Source organism: Pseudorasbora parva, chromosome 11 (assembly GCF_024679245.1).
Source record: "Pseudorasbora parva isolate DD20220531a chromosome 11, ASM2467924v1, whole genome shotgun sequence".
Lineage (NCBI taxonomy): Eukaryota > Metazoa > Chordata > Actinopteri > Cypriniformes > Gobionidae > Pseudorasbora > Pseudorasbora parva.
This window is the reverse complement of record NC_090182.1, coordinates 31,384,311-31,404,886: the sequence shown is the minus strand read 5'-3', so window position 1 is coordinate 31,404,886 and position 20,576 is coordinate 31,384,311. Positions and strand designations below refer to the sequence as shown.

At 36.2% G+C, this 20,576-nt stretch overlaps 2 protein-coding genes across 3 annotated transcripts; both read left to right on the top strand.

The window, feature by feature from the left end:
* The first annotated feature begins 552 nt into the window (after positions 1 to 552).
* polr2g (RNA polymerase II subunit G) lies at positions 553 to 2,706 on the top strand. 2 transcript variants are annotated; one of them, XR_010908227.1, is made up of 9 exons: positions 553 to 690; positions 964 to 1,073; positions 1,158 to 1,317; positions 1,541 to 1,591; positions 1,692 to 1,757; positions 1,853 to 1,924; positions 2,035 to 2,068; positions 2,226 to 2,292; positions 2,384 to 2,706. XR_010908227.1 is itself a non-coding variant. In XM_067456626.1 (8 exons), exons 1-8 carry the CDS (start codon positions 679 to 681, stop codon positions 2,237 to 2,239), a joined length of 519 nt encoding a protein of 172 aa, XP_067312727.1. In that variant the 5' UTR covers positions 553 to 678; the 3' UTR covers positions 2,240 to 2,706. The 2 variants fall into 2 exon arrangements, 1 of the variants encoding a protein (XP_067312727.1); XM_067456626.1 differs by having other exon boundaries at positions 2,226 to 2,706.
* Positions 2,707 to 3,771: 1,065 nt separating this feature from the next.
* On the top strand, positions 3,772 to 19,493 carry eef1g (eukaryotic translation elongation factor 1 gamma). Its single transcript, XM_067457791.1, has 10 exons — positions 3,772 to 3,872; positions 4,645 to 4,803; positions 4,879 to 4,942; positions 12,538 to 12,680; positions 12,765 to 12,908; positions 14,302 to 14,431; positions 15,005 to 15,230; positions 15,317 to 15,489; positions 15,668 to 15,792; positions 19,197 to 19,493. Exons 1-10 carry the CDS (start codon positions 3,861 to 3,863, stop codon positions 19,353 to 19,355), a joined length of 1,335 nt encoding a protein of 444 aa, XP_067313892.1. The 5' UTR covers positions 3,772 to 3,860; the 3' UTR covers positions 19,356 to 19,493.
* Positions 19,494 to 20,576: the final 1,083 nt, after the last annotated feature.

The following is a 20,576-nucleotide window of genomic DNA, read 5'->3' as shown; positions in this document are numbered from 1 at the left end:
CTAAGGATTTTGAGTAAGAGAGTTATTGCTTTGCAAATTGTGAGCTTGATTCAAGAAATGTACCAAAGCGACTGAGAAAAACTGTAATGTATCCTATATAATAGTGTCATACTTCTCACATAATTTGTTGAATTGATTTTAAATATATGTAAACATTATTTTTTTAATGTACTAGTTTTAATTACATTAAACATAGCCTTCATTGAATGTAATATATCAACTAAAATATTAATTAAAGCGCAACCAGGAGGTAACATAATTTGGCAATACAACATGGCAGAAATGCATTAAAATAAATTATTTTAATAATTATTCTGGAATAATACTCTTTTATTATTTTATTACTAGAAAATTATAAAATCGCATCAATAGGGTGGTTTATTAAGTTTTTTTTTTTTTTAATAACGCGTCTAAAATGTTACTTTTTTTTTTTTTTATAAAATAAATGTCTTACAAAATATTTGTTTAACCAGAGGTTGAACATTAAATAAAGTAAAACTCTTTGTATAAATGCATTCGCATAGCATTCGTATGACTCTTAATTTGAAGTCACAGACACCCGGAAACGCTTGTGTAGCTCGAGTCTTTTGAGGGTCGGCGCCTGGACACGCAGAAATCCATACTCGCGGCTTTTTAAAATTAAAAACAAGACATTTGTAAAAGAAACCCCGTTAAGAGATGTTTTATCACGTAAGTCGGTGGTTGCTTTATTTTTACGCGTATAATAACCCCCACAAGTAAGAATTTTATATTTTGTGCCTCGTATATTGATGCTGTTTTGTCTCGGTTGACGTACTTGCAGTTTACTTTCCGCACTAACGTTAGGTTTTGAAAGTGTTGGTGGATGAAATACAGCTAGTTCGACAGATCTTGTCGTTTTTAAATTATGAATATTATGTTGATATGTACATTCATTCGCTTTATATAGTTTCTTGTTTTTTTTTCAATAACCATAATAAACAGATCTCTTTGGAGCATGAGATTCTCCTCCATCCAAGATACTTTGGACCTAACCTTTTGAACACAGTCAAGCAGAAGCTGTTCACTGAGGTGGAGGGAACATGTACAGGAAAGTAAGTCCAACAGAAGGGTTTGAGTTCTGACTTTCTTAAGTTAATGAGGATTGTGTAGCCTCTAATGTCTCTTTTGTTTCACAGGTATGGCTTTGTTATTGCAGTAACTACAATCGATAATATTGGAGCAGGTGTAATACAGCCTGGCAGAGGTTTTGTGCTGTATCCTGTCAAATACAAAGCCATAGTATTCCGGCCCTTCAAGGGAGAAGTTGTGGATGCTGTTGTCACTCAGGTTAACAAAGTACGGGTCTATTTTATCCTAGTCTCCTAGTGCTGGATATTCATTTTTGGTGATTCTTAGTTCATGCATCCTGCTCTAGTGTGACTCAACATAGGGACATATCACGTTTAAGAGCTCTTGTAAATAACTTACTCGCACAAAGAACTAACTTTCACAGTGCAATGTCCCTGCTTCTGTTTTTGTTAAGCCTTCAATACAGTATTTCTTTTCTTTCTTTCCCCAGGTTGGACTCTTTACAGAAATTGGTCCCATGTCTTGTTTCATTTCTCGTCATGTAGGTTTTCTCATATATATAATGCGCGCGCGCTGTGTGTTTCTGTTAATATACAGTGACATTTGTAATGGTCTCATATCTGTGATGTTTCTGTGTCTAGTCTATTCCCTCTGAGATGGAGTTTGACCCAAACTCAAATCCTCCATGCTATAAGACAGTCGATGAGGTATGTGTCAATAAATCGGCATTAAGAATACAAAAAAAAAAAAAGATTTTCCCCACCACAAATATAGAATTACTTTTGTTTGTTTTCTTCAACAGGATATTGTGATCCAACAAGATGATGAAATTCGACTGAAGATTGTGGGAACTCGAGTGGATAAGAATGATATTGTAAATCCCTGGCACTTTCTCTTGAATATGCTGATTAATAATATTTGGATAAAAACAGTGTCTTAAGGTTTTTGATTATTCAATTTTTGTTTTGTTCCTTCTTTTATTAGTTTGCCATTGGATCTCTTATGGATGACTACCTGGGTATGTATTTCCTATGATGATAACTTTTATGTTGGTTTCATATTGTTCTTGTAATAAAATTTGATATAAAATATATATTTTTTAATTTATTCATCATTATGTCTATGTTGTTGAGCTATCCAACTGTTGTCTGAAAGTTTCACTCTCATACTTCTAGGTCTTGTGAGCTGATTCCTCTGTCAAGAATATGGGAAATATGAAACTTGATGCTGTGAGGATGCTAGGTAGTTTATGTATATACTGTAATTATTTCCCCATTCATTTAATGTTGTTTTTTTATGGTCTCCTTTTATTCCTATGTTGGTATATCTATAGTTTTCGTATGGCAACAGTTTGATTTGTGAAACATCATCCAGTCGAATGGGAACAAAATGTTGCAGTGACTCTACATGATGGAAAGACTTTGAACTGTTTCATTTATAGTGAGGCAAGAGAGAAAAGAGTTAGTCGAGCTCTTTGGCTGTAAGATGTTTTGGAAAGATAAAATAATCATTCATTACATTGCTTTTAGAAGTTATTCAATCTCATTATTATATAAGGTCATTTTTTAAATTATTTTTGTCAATTTCAGTCAGCCTGTAGATTAACCTATTTCTCTTTTGTAATACAGCACTCATAAAATGTTGAACATGTCTCCATCCTGTGTGTTTTTTTACTTGTCTGTTCTGATATTCTTTTCTTAATACAAGTACAAAGACAGTGTCACTGATTGTTTCTAATATTTTGATGCCACCCCACTAATTCATCATAGCAACAATTTAGGCTGGACTTTTTTTTATAATTGAAACTTCAGCTACAATAGCTCACAGCCTGCTAAAACAGTTTTTTTATTTATTAAAAACTAATTATTTTTACCTTTTATATATTTGATTTTTTTAAATCCTTAACGTTTTAAGTGATAATAAAATGGCAACATCCTCCAAAATTATATCCATGATCATATTTCATGTTGCACAACATTCAAAATTAAATCTCATGACATAGTCAGTTCCATTCATTCATTTAATTCCATGTAATATGATTGTACAGAGATCAGTACAATATAGAGCATTCAAGCTCCGACAAAATATGTAGACTTATTTCACATTTTGATATTAATGAAATCCTGTAGATTGGATTTAAACATGGTCATGTGTTCAGGTGAGAGTGTTGTGCTCTTATTAATATGAAAGAATAATGAATTCAGCTAAATCATTTTATAATATTTGGCACAACACAGACACAGATGTTGGGCATGGATTAATCTGTCATTCAATGATTTCATTCCAATGCATCCTCAGAAGAATAAATACAGGATTGGAACACTTTAATTTAAAACCAAAACACACACACACACAAACATTTAAATATAAGTTCCCTTTTTATCGCAAATGAGAAACCACTTCATTTGAAATACAAAGAACACAAATAGAAAGGAAAGGTGGGAAAAGAAACATCAAACTAAGAAAGATAAGATCATAGTTCTTAAAAATGTGTTATTCTTACTATTTATGTGTTTAAGAGATTTTACAGCGTGAGAAACGCATCAAATCTTTGCAGTGTTGAAATTTGTTGCTGTCGATGAAGAGTTGCCAATGCAAAAAACAAAAGAAAATATTATAATAAAAACATACTACATTTAAAAACTTTTTTTTATTAATAATAAAAATATATAAAATAAATGTTTCAGCGAAAAGTTATGAAAACACGTCCAGCTCTCACTTTCACGCCCTTGTTACGTATTATTTCTGCGACAGGACAGGCCTATACGTCAACACCGCGCAACTCGTTCCTCCTTTCTCTCGTCCTGAAGATGGCGGCAGGGGTGAGTAAGATGGGAGAAAACCCTTAGATGCCTTAATACAGCACCATCTCTTTCCACAATCATACCCCAATCACTCCAATCCTTATATATTTCTTCGTTGTCTTCATACCGTGTTGTTTTGTATTCTCTTATGAAGCTGTTGTGATGATTATTTAAGTTGTAAATACTCCCCACACCCCTTTATAAGGTGGTTAGTGTGATGACGGGCATAAGCACGGCGCTGCTCTCCTTTGTGCCACGTTTCCCTTTTCTTCCATGCCCATCATTCTCCGCTTTAATCTGTTTGCAAAAAGCAGAATGTCATGCTATTGGTATTTTTAACTTTCATTTCGTGAAAGTCAAGAGTATTAGCTGTGTGAGCTACTAGAAAGCCTATCGTTGGTTAGTCATTCATTGTTTTAGACAAAATAAAACGTCTTACTTTTTAAACTATTCACACGATTCTGAAATTTAGTGGGGTGTCATACATTTAAAGACTATCAGCTCAATAAGAGGTTTTTAAGATTAAAAATAACAGATGGTTTACAAATAAGTGGCTCTGTAACAACATCCCGTTAGTTCTGCCACTATTAACCCCCTAATTGACAATGGAAACGTTGTTGACAATTTGAACTAATTTATTGCAGGGAATTCAGTCTGCTGCGTCAGCTTGTGGAAAGTGCTGTGTAATGCTCTAAGGGGTTTTAATGAAGGGGCCAGTTTGTTATAGATGACGTTGGCTGAACAAGCTGCATCAGTTTCAGCAATGTGATCCCAAACCTTGTTTTTGCAGACTCTCTACACATACCCGGAGAACTGGAGGGCCTTTAAGGCTCAGATCGCTGCCCAGTACAGTGGGGCTCGTCTGAAGATTGCGAACGCCCCCCCTGCCTTCACCTTTGGGCAGACGAACCGATCCCCTGCTTTCCTTAGCAACTTTCCCTTGGGCAAGGTCAGTGCTATTCATATCTTGATTTGATTGTTCTTGATGTTGAATTATTCATTGATGTGGTTCCTGTCCATTTAGGTTCCTGCTTACCAGGGTGATGATGGATTATGTCTGTTTGAGAGCAATGCCATTGCTCACTACTGTAAGTAAGCTTTATAGTGACTATTTACACTTGGCAATTTCATGCTTTCCTTTTTATTGGGTAGTTATCTGGTTTGTTACAATGTTCATGTTTACACTGAAATATCTGAAAAGATGCGATAGCCTGCTCAGTTTCTACAGTATCGATCCCTGCTGCGCTCTCCTGTCCGACCGACCGTCAGCGAGTTGATGCGCAGCCTCATATTCTCACTCAGCCCGGTTAACCCTCTGAACACGGCGAACGCTCGTTCTGCTGGACTTTTCCTTACGACAGCGTGTTAGTGTTAGTGTGTGTGATCGGTCTGAATTTTGTGCAGGATTGCACATAATTCTACGAATCCCTGCAGATTTCACGCTCCCACACATACCGTAATAAAGCCCCCTCTGACATACAAGTGCAAATATTTGCTTCTTTTTCCAGCTTATTATTGGTCAAATACACTCAAACAAATTCTCAGTGCACATTTTGGAGAGTATTAATGTAAACATAGTTGTAAACAATTCAGGAAGAAATGAAGACTGAGTAGCAGGAAAAGGGTTCAGGATCCATGAGTGCGGCAGATCTTAAAGGGACAGCAGTCATTTGTTATTCAAAGTCAAACTACAAAAAGACAAACGATCACACTGCTCTTGACTGATCAACTTGTGGAACTTTAATGGTTTTATATGAAACTATTATTTTTTTTGCAAAAAACATTATCCAATGTTAATTTAAATTTAATTAGCCACTTTGCGTTTTTTAATTCAGTTTCTTACCTGAATGTTAGACCTAGCCTACCTGAAAAAATAAAGCAGTCTATTTCATTTATATCTTTTATTCTATTGTATTTATTTGTGCTTTTTTTTGGTAATATGTTTATCTGTTCGCATTTTATTGCTGTTTAGTCGTCTTTTTTAATTCAATTTACCATTCGAATTCAAGCTTTCTTGTGCTGTGTGTATATTGCAACATAATTACCCCGTTGTAAAAAATACATTGAGTTAGCAAATATTTGTGAGAATTTTAATAGTAATTGATCAATGTTTATATATATGAGAAAAAGCTTAAACTTTATCATATAAAGTGATCTCTTCAGAATAAATTTTTGATTGCCTAGACTTTCAAAAGACAGACAAAAAAAAAGTAATTATATAAAAAATATCTTACATAATATGAAGAGTTTTGTTGCAAAACGAGATGTCCATTTTGAGAAATGTTGGTTATTTGACATTATTATTTAAGACATCAACAGTCAAGTTCATTCACAATTTTTTGTACATTAAACTATTACTTGAGCTATTACACTATTATTAACTATTACAGTGTAGGCCAGGGACACAATATCCTTCAAATCCAGGATTTTTTATTTAATTTTATGCCCATAAATAGTTCATAAATAAGTCAAAAACTATGCCAAAATGCAACATATTTATCTTAACGTTGTCAAACATCTTAAATTGGTTAAAAAAACAATACATCATAGATATATGGAATAGTATGTACAAAGATTGATTAATAATAATAAGATTCTGAGTTCATTTTGGCCAGAACATAACATAATTTTTTTAATTTTTTTTGTGCAAAACGCTATATATCCACCATAGGCTATATTATTCTACTGTAATACCATTAAGAAAAGCTTGTGTGTGTGTGTGTGCGCGCGCGCATGACACAGACCAACGTTACTCGCAGTCGCACGATGACCAAAATAAATCTTTGGATGTTTTCCCTCCCCTGAATGCCTTGCCCGTTTGGTCTTCTCCCTTTGATGATTTTCTTTAGATGCCTTCCTGACCGGCTCCAATCCGTCATCGAAATCCATAACGTTAAGCTTGATTCTCTGACTGACAGACAGCTGTTGATCAGTGACGTAGCCTACGTGACTGACAGCTTGCCTACAGTATAAACAATGAAATGGTAAACCTTTTTTAGTTAGCCTATTGAATCCTCTTTTTAAAAATGTTTTTTGTTTTGCTATCAACGTTAAATCACTGAGCAAACTCGGAGCACTTCACCGGCAGTGACTCTCTCCTCGCGTGACATCCTGAGCTCGCGCAGCATCCTGAACGTTCTTTATCGCACTTTGTAAAGAAACTGGGCTGGCGAATATCGCGTTTTGTGAAAAAATACATTTTGTAGGAGGCTTAAAATGTACATTTTTAAATCTTATTAATGGCAGAAATTCACACATAGATTAAGGTACATCTAAACAGTGATTTCCAATAATAAAGTCTAAACGTCAAAAAATGGCGTTTATCGCGTTTTGCAACCGAACTCTTCATATGCAGACATGTTTTGACTCCACCCCTCAAAGAATCGGAATCGAGAGTCCAAAAGAACCGGAAGCGAAAGTAAGAATCAGAATCGTTCAAATCAAAACGATGCCCAACCCTAATCCTATAAGATAATTACAAATAACAATTTATGACATGGAACTAATAAACCTTGGTGCAGATGTGTAGACTGTACGTGATGGCACCTACTGGATTATAGTCTACGACGCAAGATGGTACAGGTGCTGGGCATTTTCCCAAAATATTGTATTCGAATATTTGGGCTCATAAAAATCGAATATTCGAATATTCGTTTATTTAAATTAGGTATTTTGAGAAAATGAGAGATGTTTCTTTCTTTTTTTCTCTAAACATGTCGTCACCATTTCTGAACAAGCTTATGATTAGGCAATGTACACAACACTCTTACATTATATCTTAAGGTTTTTAAAACATTAAACAGTGTGTAAAAAAATGCCTAAAGAACAAAAGCATTATAAGCTTAAGGAGCACGAGCGCAGAGCGCGTCAGTTAGCGTGTACACACACACACACACACACACACACACGTCAATAGGCTATAGCCTACCGACCTGTGTGTGTGTGTGTGTGTGTGATTGATATGGCTGATGTGTTTACTTTGTATTGTTTCACATTTTCATGTAGAGAGAAACTATAATATTATTGGATTATGATATTATTCTCGGGTGAGAAAATGCGCCACTGACAGGCGTTGCGGAGACAAAGATAACGGTTAAGTGAAGTTTGAGTGAAGAACTTTGTGTTTTCTGTTCATAAACCCTCAAAGAACTTTAATGGAAGCATTTGTCTCGAGATCATTTTGCTATCATAAGTTATCTCACTCTCACTCGGGGTAGCTACAGATGAGCTTACCTGCACTCCTGAGCAGTGATCGCTCATTCCACTGGTGTTTGGATTTCATGTGATTCTCGTTTGTGGTGGTGATATTATTATAACTCAGTTTCAGTAATTGATTTCATCAAAAGTAACTCCATTTTCATCGAAGTAACGTTAATTCCAAACATTGCGAGGCAGACGACGACATTGTGATCAAAATGCACTTAACTTATTAACCTGCTCCACAACGCCACCCAGTGGATTGAGTTATAACTGCGGGATTTAGAGGGATTTCTCATGGATGCACTGTGTAGCCAGTTGCTTGTGACTTTTTATTTTATGTCATCCTACTTTTATTATTTTATTTTTCCTTACCTTATTTGTGTTGAAAGAAATATTTTTGTAAATGTTTTAACTTCATCACAACTTAAATAACAATGAAAGGGTAACATTATGTTTAATTTTCAATGGTTCCAGTCGGGAGTTCCTACCAATTGTTGTAGGTGGGGCCTTAATTAGTGGCGCACCTTAGGATGCGTTATCGCTTCCTCTTTAAGCGTTCGCGCTCAGTCTGACGGGGAAGTGCGGAGTGAGACAGTAGGCCTTCCAGTGTGTGTGTGTTTTCTAATTTTGCTCCAACCTAGTTTTTCTTTAAAGTAAATAAATGTACATCCTTCATCTCATCCATGTTTGGCTGTCCTTCTGTCCTGAGGGTACCACTTGATATCTGCTACAACTGCATTTACTGCCAGCCAATGAACAAAATAAAATTCGAACAGTATTTTTAGTTTTCGAATGTTAATTACAGATCGAATATTCGACTATTCGAATATTCGTGCACACCCCTAATAAGAATGTTATCAAAATGTATTTAAATTCCATTAAAAAAGTAAAACTTGATTATATTTATTCATTACACACAGACTGATATATTTCAAATGTTTATTTCTTTTAATTTTGTTATTAGAATTGACAACTAAGGACAATCCCAAATTCAGTATCTCAGAAAATTAGAATATTGTGAAGAGGTTCAATATTAAAGACACCTGGGGCCTATTGCACAAAACTAGAATAAGGGATTAAGCCAGGATATCTTGATCTTGTCATCTGTATGCAAAATTTGGTACACCGCTGCAGTGCAAACGTACCCTAAAGACAAACTCACACTAAGATTGATAACCAAAGTTAACTATATTAGCGGATAAATTGAGCCAGGATAAGGATACAAATTTAATATTATTGTATTATATTAAGTGTTATCATTTCGTATAAATCCAAACTGTTTGCTTTTTTTTTTAGAACATGACTGTTTTCAAATCAAAGTAACAAAATATGTATTGAAATCGAATGCGTTTCTAATTTGTTCATATTTCTGTCCGATGCATGACCATTAAGTCTGCTTTCTCACATCACTAGTTGTTACTAGGGGTGTAACGGTTCACAAAATTCACGGTTCGGTTCGATACACTGGTGTCACGGTTCGGTACGTTTTAGATACAGCAAAAATAAAAAAAATTGGCAGATAAATTACCTTTTTTTATTTTTTTTAAACTAACAAAGTATGATTTTTTTATTTTTTTACATTGAACAAAGATGGAGCTATACTTTACCCATCTTCAATGTAGTTACAGAAATAGACATTAGCTCTTTACAATAGCTCTCTCCACACTTTTTTCACACACTACTGCTTCTGTCATCCCTTTGGCTAAATCCTGACTTGTGTGACTCTCAAGGGGGCGTGTCTGAAGAACGTGGCTGTTCAGCTCCCATTCATCGGTAATGTAATGTGCCGTTACATTCAGGTAGCTTTGTGTAGCCCTTGGCTTGACGTCCAGCCGTCTGTTGTCAAAACATCTGCTGTTGCTTTGGCCAATTGGTTCTCTATTTGGGCTTTTGTTTTTTAGTACAAATCAGGAATTACTGGCTGAAATGGGCTCATGAAGGAACATTGTAACAGGGCTCAATTACTTTAAGCACGTTCTTAAAACTCCGTCTGCAGTGTGTATGCGGTGCGTTTTGCAGTGCGTATGCGGTGCAGGAGCCGCACGCCCTGTTGTCCTTTCACATGTTGCGTTTTAAGTCCGCAACCGTTAACATGGGTACAGAAAAAATATGCACCGCATAGGCTACGCACTGCAGACGGAGTTTGTGTGAAACGGGCGTAAGGTCTCATATCCGCGGCTATAAATGTCTTTTTCCATTTGAATAAGTTGGAAATGTCGGTCTAAATGCTGCGGGGATAGTTTGTGGGATAGTTTGTGGCTGTTTATTCTTTTTATCGTCTTGTTGTCGGCGTAAATGAGTTGATTGACATGACATGAGTTATTCCCGCGTACCATCATGTAGCAGATGCGACATACCATTGTTTTTTAATCCATCACTCTTGCCAACACCATCATAGCTTAATCCAAAGTTCACCAACACACCAGAACCGTTAGTTATTGGAGGATCTTCTATTTCTGGTCTGTTAAACGCAATAGCCATTTTGCAATGAGCATTCAGCGTGTACTGAGTAAGCGAGCACCTGACTGAGCAGTCTAAAAAAAATATATATTTTTTTCTCTTATTCAGGGGCATTGCCTGTTACGTCGTTTTGGTTATTGGCTTCCTTGTTGAACGCATATTATATTTTACATACTTTTTTATTTTTCAAATCTAATTAATTAGACCAAGAACCGCTCGGTTCCGAACGGTTCAATACGAATACGCGTATCGTTACACCCCTAGTTGTTACATCATTTTAACTGCTTGAGGTAACCATTACTTCTAATGTTAGTGTCCTGCCAGCCTCGGTGACAAAGTACATACTGCTGTTTTTTCCCTGCTAAAGCATTATAATGATTTGGCAACATGTACTGAAGTTTTCTGTATTCATTAGGGATGCAACGATACCATTTTTTCAGAAACGATCTGATATTACAGATTCTGAGTATCGGTCGATACCAATGCAGTTTTGTTTGTTATATGTAGATTTTCTAAACCTTGGTGTGTTGAATTGAAAATCACTCTTTTGTGAGTTAAACAAACTTAGCTAAATACAGACTTCCTTATAAAGAAAAACAACAAATACAAAAAAAAAAATCACAGTCTATGACATAAATACCACTATAGATGGTGAAATAAAATCGATTAGTGGATTATTCAGCAGCAAAAGTTAAACAATTATGAGTGCACAATAAATGTATCCAATCTAAACATTTAGTGTGGAAAAAATAAAGGAAACCACATAAGTGAATAAGTGTAGCTGTAAATCTGGTAATATGTTACACAATATATTCATGAAAAACGAGTAAATATATTTATAGAAATAGGGCCTATATACTAAGAAATAGTGTTGCACGATATACCTGTACTACAAAAGTATTGCGATACCCTGCTATTACAAACGGTACGATATGGAATTTTATTAGTACCGGTACTTTAAGGAGGACAGCACTAATATGAACTTTATTTCTTTATTTTTGCTCATGTGACAGCAGGTGTCAGGACTTATGTGCAGAGCTCGCCACCGTTCACTAAATATTGGAAGTAGAAGTGTTAAATATATAAACGCAGTGCATGACAAAGAAAGCAACAGAAATATGTGCGCATGAGAAAATAAAGCTCGGCACGGGACGTGCTCGTGCTGCTGGACTCTGACCTGAAGCGTGCGCACACTAGGGGTTGCACCGACTAGTCGACTTTAATGCTAAGTAGCGCAAAAATGTATCAACACTGTTTTGTGATTTATCAATAAAATAGCTTAGAAATTGAAAAGTTCTAGCATATATATTTCTTGATAAATAAAACTCACAGCTTCACTATTAGTAGCGACGCTGCCAAGTAGAATTAACTCACACAATCACTAACTAATGCATTTATATACACGTAATGTTTATTGTGCTACTTATCTGTATCTTATTCAGAACGAGCAGATATCTGTGAGAAATATAACAAGCATAAGAAAAAAGAACTGATACAAAAGCCTTTATGTAGGGCCAATATTCTTATGGCAGTGCTGTGTCATATGCCATAGCTGTCCTGTGCACAAGAAGACCCGTGTCGGCTCGAGGCTCAGGCTTATTTGTTCGTCAATGAAGTCATCAGCGACTAGTCGACTCGACTTTCATCACAAATATCGACTTTAAAAAAAAAATGAGTCAAAATAATTTTTAATCTAGAGGCGTTTTATTTTTTTTGCGTTAAATTATTTTAACACGTTAAGGAATTTAAATGTATTGCATGCGTTAACGGAGATGCCCTGAACAGAAACCATCCCATGCATATTATTTATTGTTGTTCAAACAGACTTTTCACAAAGTGTTTTTAGGGACATTTTTGGAACCGTCGTAATTTTAAAATTAGGAGTGCCATATGCACATCTTTATAAAGAGACCCCAGGTATTTTCACGCATTAAGTGGCCAAGTGTAAATGAGTCCATTGTGATGTTTTAAAAACTTTTTGTGTTTTATTGCACACCATCAATGCCGATATGTGTCCCGACAGTGAGCAGTGATGCCCTTCGTGGTAGCACTCCCCAGGCCAGTGCCCAGGTGCTGCAGTGGGTCAGTTTTGCTGATTCTGAGATCATCCCTCCAGCTAGTGCCTGGGTGTTCCCCACCTTGGGTATAATGCAGTTCAACAAACAGGTGAGAGTTGAATATTTGTAATGGTTTTATCTGTCATGAAGTGCTTTGAATGTTTTGTAAGACTGTCCTCTGTCTTGTATGTAGGCCACAGAACAGGCTAAGGAAGAGGTTAAACGAGTCCTTGCTGTCCTGAATCAGCACTTAAACACCCGGACTTTCCTGGTTGGGGAAAGAGTCAGTCTAGCTGATATCACTGTTGTCTGCTCTCTGCTCTGGCTTTACAAACAGGTGAGTCTACAAGGTGTCATGAAAATCTGAGCTGTAGTTGATAGCTGAGCTATGCCCTTATTGTTAGGGATGCACAATAAATCAACAATTCATTATAAACTGTATAACAAAAATATTATACGTGTTTGATTTTAATATTATGCGTGTTTGATTTCCCTTAATTTAGTAAAAATTGTGTGTATGTATATTTATTTATTTTGCACAACAATAATTTAATCTTTAATGATGGAATAAGAGCAATTTACCTTTATTCCATAAGGTAGCAAATTCTGGCAATACCTAATAATTACTGATGAAGTGATGTTTCACTCTTAGTTACTGCAGGCAGGAAAAGAAAGATCAAAAATACATATATATGGGGTGGACTTCAATAGACATGTACTTGGTCCTAGTCCCCAATGCACAGGGCAATTTTAATTTTTACTTAATTCTGTATTTTCAGCCTCAGAGTCAATAATACTTGCATTCTGTCTGTCACTGACTCCATACATTGCAAATAATGTAGGTCCTTTTATAAAATCATACATTTGGCATTATCTGGACCTGCATATTTTCCAATTGAGTTATACATTATACTGAACATTTATATATAATAGTTCTGACACTGAATTTCAAGGACTATCACGTACTCTAAACTAAACAGGCAAGCTGCATTTAGACACTCCTGGTGCTCACTGTCCTGTCTCCCCCTCTGTTAATTCACTTAGATAAGAATACAATGCTTTGAATCATCATTCTACTAAAATTAGACATGTGATATGGCAATTTAAATATTTGTGCTTTCAATTTTTGGAGCGCGACTCCAGTCTGTATGGACATGATCAATGCAGTAAATTAGTTCTAAACCCAAAACGGATCCACATTACTATTCCCAAATTTTAAAGGCTTGCATCATCCAAATATCAAAATAATCACTCACTCCTGTTGTACATGCATACACTTGAACATTCGACAATATTACTATAGTATGTGCTTTGTAAATCTGTTCATCAGAAAAAGCGATTGTATGTTTTCAGAAGACTGATTAAAACTATTTATAATCTTTATTTGTTACACAATGCCTTTGACCTTTTTTGTGTGTGGCTTTAAATTTTATGGGGGTTATTTCATAACTAATTTTAATTTTTAAGTGAACTATACCTTATACAGGAAGCTCTTCATCGTGACTCATTGTTCACATCAACACTAACATTTGTTATATTGCAATATAACGATAAATTGTTACTCCCCTAAATGCATCTGATGACTGAACCATTTTAATAAAAATGTACTTAATAAAGTTATAATGATAGACCATACCTACATTAGATTAATAACTTGTATTAGTGGTTGGGAATTTTTCAGTTGCAAATTGAATATTGTGTGCAAATTCTTTTTCTTTTCACATTTCTAGGTTCTTGAGCCTGCGTTCCGCCAGCCTTACCCCAATGTTACTCGCTGGTTTGTGACCTGTGTCAACCAACCTCAGTTTAAGGCCGTTTTGGGGGAGGTTAAGCTCTGTGAGAAAATGGCTCAGTTTGATGGTAATTTTCTTAAACACTTTTGCAGTGTAATTTTTGCTCTTCTTGAACATGAATTGTGCAGAACCTCGATTTCTTGGATATCTTTGTTTGTACTTGACATTATGCTGATGTTTCTTAAATCAATAGTTTATAGGTCATCCTGCAATTATGGAGGCAGGTGCTGTAATAAGGCTTTGTAGAGCAGGCTTGAGAAAAATGGTGACACACCATGTAATTATAATTGAATGTACATGCTTAAAGCATCTTGGAATACATTTAAAATTTGTATACATAATTTTATTTTTCACATCAATATTTTATTATTATTTTGAATGATCATGTATCGCAAAATGGAGAAGGACCTTGAGGGCTTTTCTTACATTTTAACTATTTTTATTTTATTTATATTTATTTTTATACAGTACAATCCTTGGCGTAGTTATTATTTTAAATGATAGTGTCTTAATTATTTTGCAGGAAAATTACGTTTTTTTATTAATTTTCATAGTCTCTGTGAAAATGTTTAGTGCAGCAGTTTTCTTTCTCAATATTGAGTGCTAATATGCGTGCTTTCATTTATTGTAATTTCTATAGCTAAGAAGTTTGCAGAGATGCAGCCAAAGAAGGAGATTCCTACCAAGAAGGAGAAGGCTGGCAAGGAAGGAGGCAAGCAGCAGCAACAACCGCCGCAGCAGGAGAAAAAAGAGAAGAAAAAGGAGGAAAAGAAAGCCGCCCCTGCTGAGGAGGAGATGGACGAATGTGATGCTGCATTGGCTTCAGAGCCAAAAGCCAAGGACCCATTTGCTCATCTTCCAAAAAGGTACTTGATACACCTTAACTTTAGAGAGGTTACTGTTTGAATGTGTTGGCTCACTCATCAGTCTGACTTTGTCCTCTTGCCACTAGTTCTTTTGTCATGGATGAGTTCAAGAGGAAATACTCCAATGAGGACACAATGACTGTGGCATTGCCTTACTTCTGGGATCACTTTGATCGTGAGGGCTTCTCAATCTGGTATGCTGAGTACCGCTTCCCTAAGGAGCTGACCATGGCCTTCATGAGCTGTAATCTTATCACAGGTAGGTCATGTCACATTGACTTCACACATTTTGTTTGTCTCTTTAAACAAATCGCTAGGAATGCTGTGACTTGTTCTCGGTTTGTTCATTCCAGTTCAGCATGTACTACTTGCGCAAGAGTTTAGCATTGCATAGTTTTCAAAGAGATGTTCAAGTACTTTCTTGCTTGTCTCCTCAGGAATGTTCCAGCGACTTGACAAACTACGTAAGAATGCATTTGCCAGTGTCATCCTCTTCGGTGCAAACAACGACAGTTGCATCTCTGGTATCTGGGTCTTCAGAGGCCAGGACCTTGCATTTCCTGTGAGTGGTTTACATGCAATCAGATTCAGAATCCAGTTGTGTGTCTTTGGTAGGGTGTAACGGTACACACATTCGTACTGAGAATTTTTGGAATGTTTCTTTTAATTCAGTACACGTGTGTGGACGAATTCAGAGATGTAGCCCATTAACCACTTTTAACCACCAATAATTTGAATTATCTCTATTTTGTTACTTTCTATAAAAAAGTTTTCTTTCTGTTTCTTGTATCACAATTTAAATAACGAATGCTGTTTTGATGTGCCGTAACCGCTCGCTGTATACACGCAGTGCGCGAGACCGCTAATCCTAGTAACAGAAAAAGCATGAACATGTGAAGGTATGTTGAAAGGGACAGTACAACCTGCTAGAGGTCTGCCAGGGCTTTAAACTGAAGCCTGAACCCGGCCCGTACCCAAGATCATTTAACCCGAACATTACATTTACATGCGAAGCCCGTACCGGAGGTCCGTTTCGCACAGCAAATAATGTTAACATTTTTGCAATTTGTTTGTGTTTGAGGGGGAATGGTTTAGTGAGGTCTGCATGAAGAGAGAGTCGGGAGAGTGGTGTTAATCAAGTAGTTAGGTCAAGTGCAAATGATGAACGCTAATTGCAATAATTCAAACTGAGAGATCGTATAAAAGCCACAAGAGAACAAGGACTGAGGGGGAGAGAAGCTGAGGACGTGTGTTCACTGGATGCTCTGGAGAGCCGTGGGGAAACTGGGTTGAATGTATTGAGTTTATTATAACACAACTTAGGCTATTCTTTTAAGTCTAAGCAGCCTTCCTCCTTTTTTACGACCATTGTTACAATGTTATATTTAAAGATGGTTTGCAACGGTAAACAAATGCGTGCAAACGCAGTGGCCGGACAGTGTAAAGGTTTCTCTGAAACTCAACGAGGCTGTTGTTTAAACATTAGCCCGAATCCGACCCGAACCCCGCAAGTTTTTCTGGACCTGTCGGGCTTCTCGGGTCGCCTCTTATATAACCTTTTAGAGGCTCCAATCTTTGGATCATTATGCATAAAAACAATTTTTTGGTTCATGTTTATGAATTAAACTGCGTGTAAACACATTACATAAAAAGAAATAACACATTAAATATGAATGTATTATGCAATCATTTAGGACACTTCTTGTGTACAACCTTTAAAGCTACACTGTGATATTTTCCACCATCCATCAGTGAAAAGGTATATGACCATCCAGTGAATAATAGTTTCTGTTCCTCTCAATTTTGATTTCGTTTTAACTCCTACAGTGGCCGATTTAGTCCAAGATTAACATGGCAATCCCTCTCTTCACATTCGACACGGTGCCATCGAGTGTTAAAACGCGAAAGGCGAAGCTTGAATTTACGGGTATGTCCCTCTTTGGCTAATGTACTGTCAAGATGGAGGGGCAACATGGTGACCAGCATTCAAACCCCTCACCCATATGTATTTTCAATGGCACATTATAAACTTACGAGAATACTTTTATTACTTGAAAGAAGTAAATATACATTAATGAGCACATATATTTTTTAAAGATCTAAGTGTTTTAGCTAAGAATAAACTAAAAAAGTTACACAGTGTAGCTTTAAAATGAAGGCAAGAACACTAGGGTGACTTATTGCGACAATTCACTTTTAAACTAACAACATTAGATAATGTGGGTGAAAAGCATTAGCTTACTCTTCCTTTAATGTGACACCTGAGTTTTTGTTTCACAAGATTTGCCAGTTCTTGGGGCGATTGGTATCTGGTGTCACATTGTAAAGAGAGATGTGCATATTTTTCTGTTTTGTAATCCATGCTAATTCTCAGAAACTGACTGTTAAAGGTAGTTAGAATGTTATTTAGACAAACTGCAGTGATTGGACAAACATCCTACGCTTTTCACCGAAAATATATATACATATAAATACATTTACTTATCTTAGTGGTTGCTATCAGGATGTGAAAACATTCTAATAGCATAACATGTCTCTGAACTTAAAGGCAGGGTTGGTGAATAGTTCCACAGATATTAGTGAATCATATATATGTATGTATGTGTGTGTGTGTGTGTGTGTGTGTGTATATATACACACATACATACACACACTAATGATCTAGGTCTTTCTAGGTATATATTCTAATGAGGATATTATATATATTCTCTAGGTCAAACTAGTCTTTCCCCATGATGTACAGTATACTTAATGTGGTGCATTAGTTTTACAAACATTGCAAATCACATTGACTAGATCAGGTTTTATAAACTGCCAACGAGATTAGGCACATTTATATCTGAAGGCACATGGTGAAAGTTTAACTCAAGCGCATTGCATCGTATTTGCACAAAGGAATATTAGCTTTTGAGTTTTGGCCAATTGTGACCAATACCCAAACAATCTTTCCATCCCCACAGTGATTCATCTGAAAGCAACAACAAATGCAGAAGGGTTGCTGGAGTAAACAACCTGAATGTTAAAACTCTTATATATTTCACATAAATTGAAAGTTGATAATGTTGGTAAATATAAACTAGCCTTTTGAAGAAGCATATCAGCTCTCTAAAGTGGAAAAGACTTCCTGTATGTTTTGATGCTTAAATCAATCAATTTCTATGTTGGCACAAATTAATTTGTTACCTGGTAAAGGCTACATGTTTGCGGTTTTAACTGAAAAAGACTTGCACTGATATCTTAAAATATGATGTGCACCAGTAATGCTTTTTTTTCTAAGACATGTTTATTAGTTACTTAACTGTCCATAAGCTAAAACCAGGCCTAGATGAGGTTAAATAAGTCATGTATATGATTTAACTTTCTATTAATTTGTGCAATTTTTATTAAAAAATACAAATAAAATTAAGTTGTTGCAAGAAATTTCTTTGCATGTTTATTTTTTTTTTAGCAAAATGATCACTTTAACCATTATGCAGCTTGTCGAAAAATGTGACGACCTGTAATGCCCATAGATTTAGTCTAAACAAAACGAACTGAACAAAAACAGGACACGGTTGACTAAAAATTGAGACCTAAATTTAAAGAATCTAAGACCTAAAAATGGGTTTACCTACATGTGGGACAGGATAACCAGGCTTAATTGACAGGCTGTTTTTGCCATTAGTGTTTGCGCAGTTAAGTAGATACAAATGTTAGTATTATAATAGGCAGAAATGTTTTCAAAACCAGTTAGCTGTATTTTGATATGGTTAGTTGACAAGTTTTTATACAAGCTGACTGTACAAATCTCAATTTGTTTTTACTTCACTGCGTATAGAACAAATAAATGGTGAGGTCAGTTTGCCACAAGATTTATGACTAATTTCAGTTGACTCATTATATTCAGTGCAAAAGTTTACTCATTGTTATAATTAGAATTTTACTGTAAAAAAACATTTGATTCATAGTTTTTTGTTCTCTCCCCAGCTGAGTGATGATTGGCAGATTGACTACGAGTCATACACTTGGCGCAAGTTGGATGTGGACAGCGAGGAGTGCAAGACCATGGTGAAGGAATACTTTGCATGGGAGGGTGAATTTAAACATGTAGGCAAACCTTTCAACCAGGGCAAGATTTTCAAATGAGAACGTGTTGCACCTTGTATTTATCAACATTCGTATCAATGGACATGACATTTGTTTGAGAACCCCCATGTACAAGCCTTTGAGCTGTGGTGGAAGGAGACTTGAGTTGAGAGAAATAAAACTTTTTTCACAAGCCCACTTTGTGTTGTTGTGTTTTTAAGGGAGCTTTAAAAGAGGCCTTTATCTTTTGAGTGCTTTTTTTTTGTCTCGAAATAAAAAAAACTAAAGTCATAGTTTCTTCAGCAGTTAGCCAGCTTTGGACTGATGGTATAAAACTTGCTTTTAATTAGGTAGTCCTGGTTTTAATGTTCCCGGAAAGTCTTTCCACATGCAGTGCCTGATGCTCTCTTGGGATCTGAGAAAGCATATAAATTATGATGTTCTCTTCAAATCTGGAAATCATTGAAACGCCGAAAACAAAATGGCGTCTCGGCCATTTAATTAAGGGAATGTTTGCATATTTTAACTTTGGCATTTGGAAAAATAGATACAACTAAAATCCACCAGAGGGAGCCTCAGGTCACGGATCCCATTAACATTTTAATGCCCTGATATGGCATTGCAGACCCAACTGCAAATCCTGTGACAGTGTGAGGATAATTTTTCAACCATGGTAAGATTTTTTTCTTTTCTTTAGGCTGGGTGGAGTTTTAGTTCGTCCCATATATATTGTGTATGTATGGTGTGTGTATATAGACCACTTAATGTTGAGCTAAGACTCACTGATGCACGTGTGGAGCGAAGGCTGAAGTGTGGTCCGATCAAACAGATGAGCTACTGTAGCTCGGACTGCTCAAGAAGATAATGCTAGTTTTGATAGAAAGGTGTTAGAATACACAGTTCATCAGACTGCAAACCAGTCAGGATACCCTCTGACCCCTGTCCACTGCTGAATGTGCCAACAGTGGGCACATGAGCATCAGAGCAAAGGAAGAAGGTGCCCTGGTCTGATGAATGAATCACATTTTCTTTAACATTATGTGGATGGCCGGGTGTGTACGTTACTTTGACATATGCCACCTACCTAAGCATTATTGCTTGCAGATCATGTTCAACCTTTTATGGAAATGGTATTCCTTGGGGGCTGTGGCCTTTTTCAGCAGGATAAACAAAAGTGGTTCAGGAAGGGTTTGAGGAGCACAATGAGATTGAGGTGTTGACTTAGCTTTCCCAGATCTCAACCAATCAAGCATCTGTGGGATGTGCTGAACAAACAAGTCC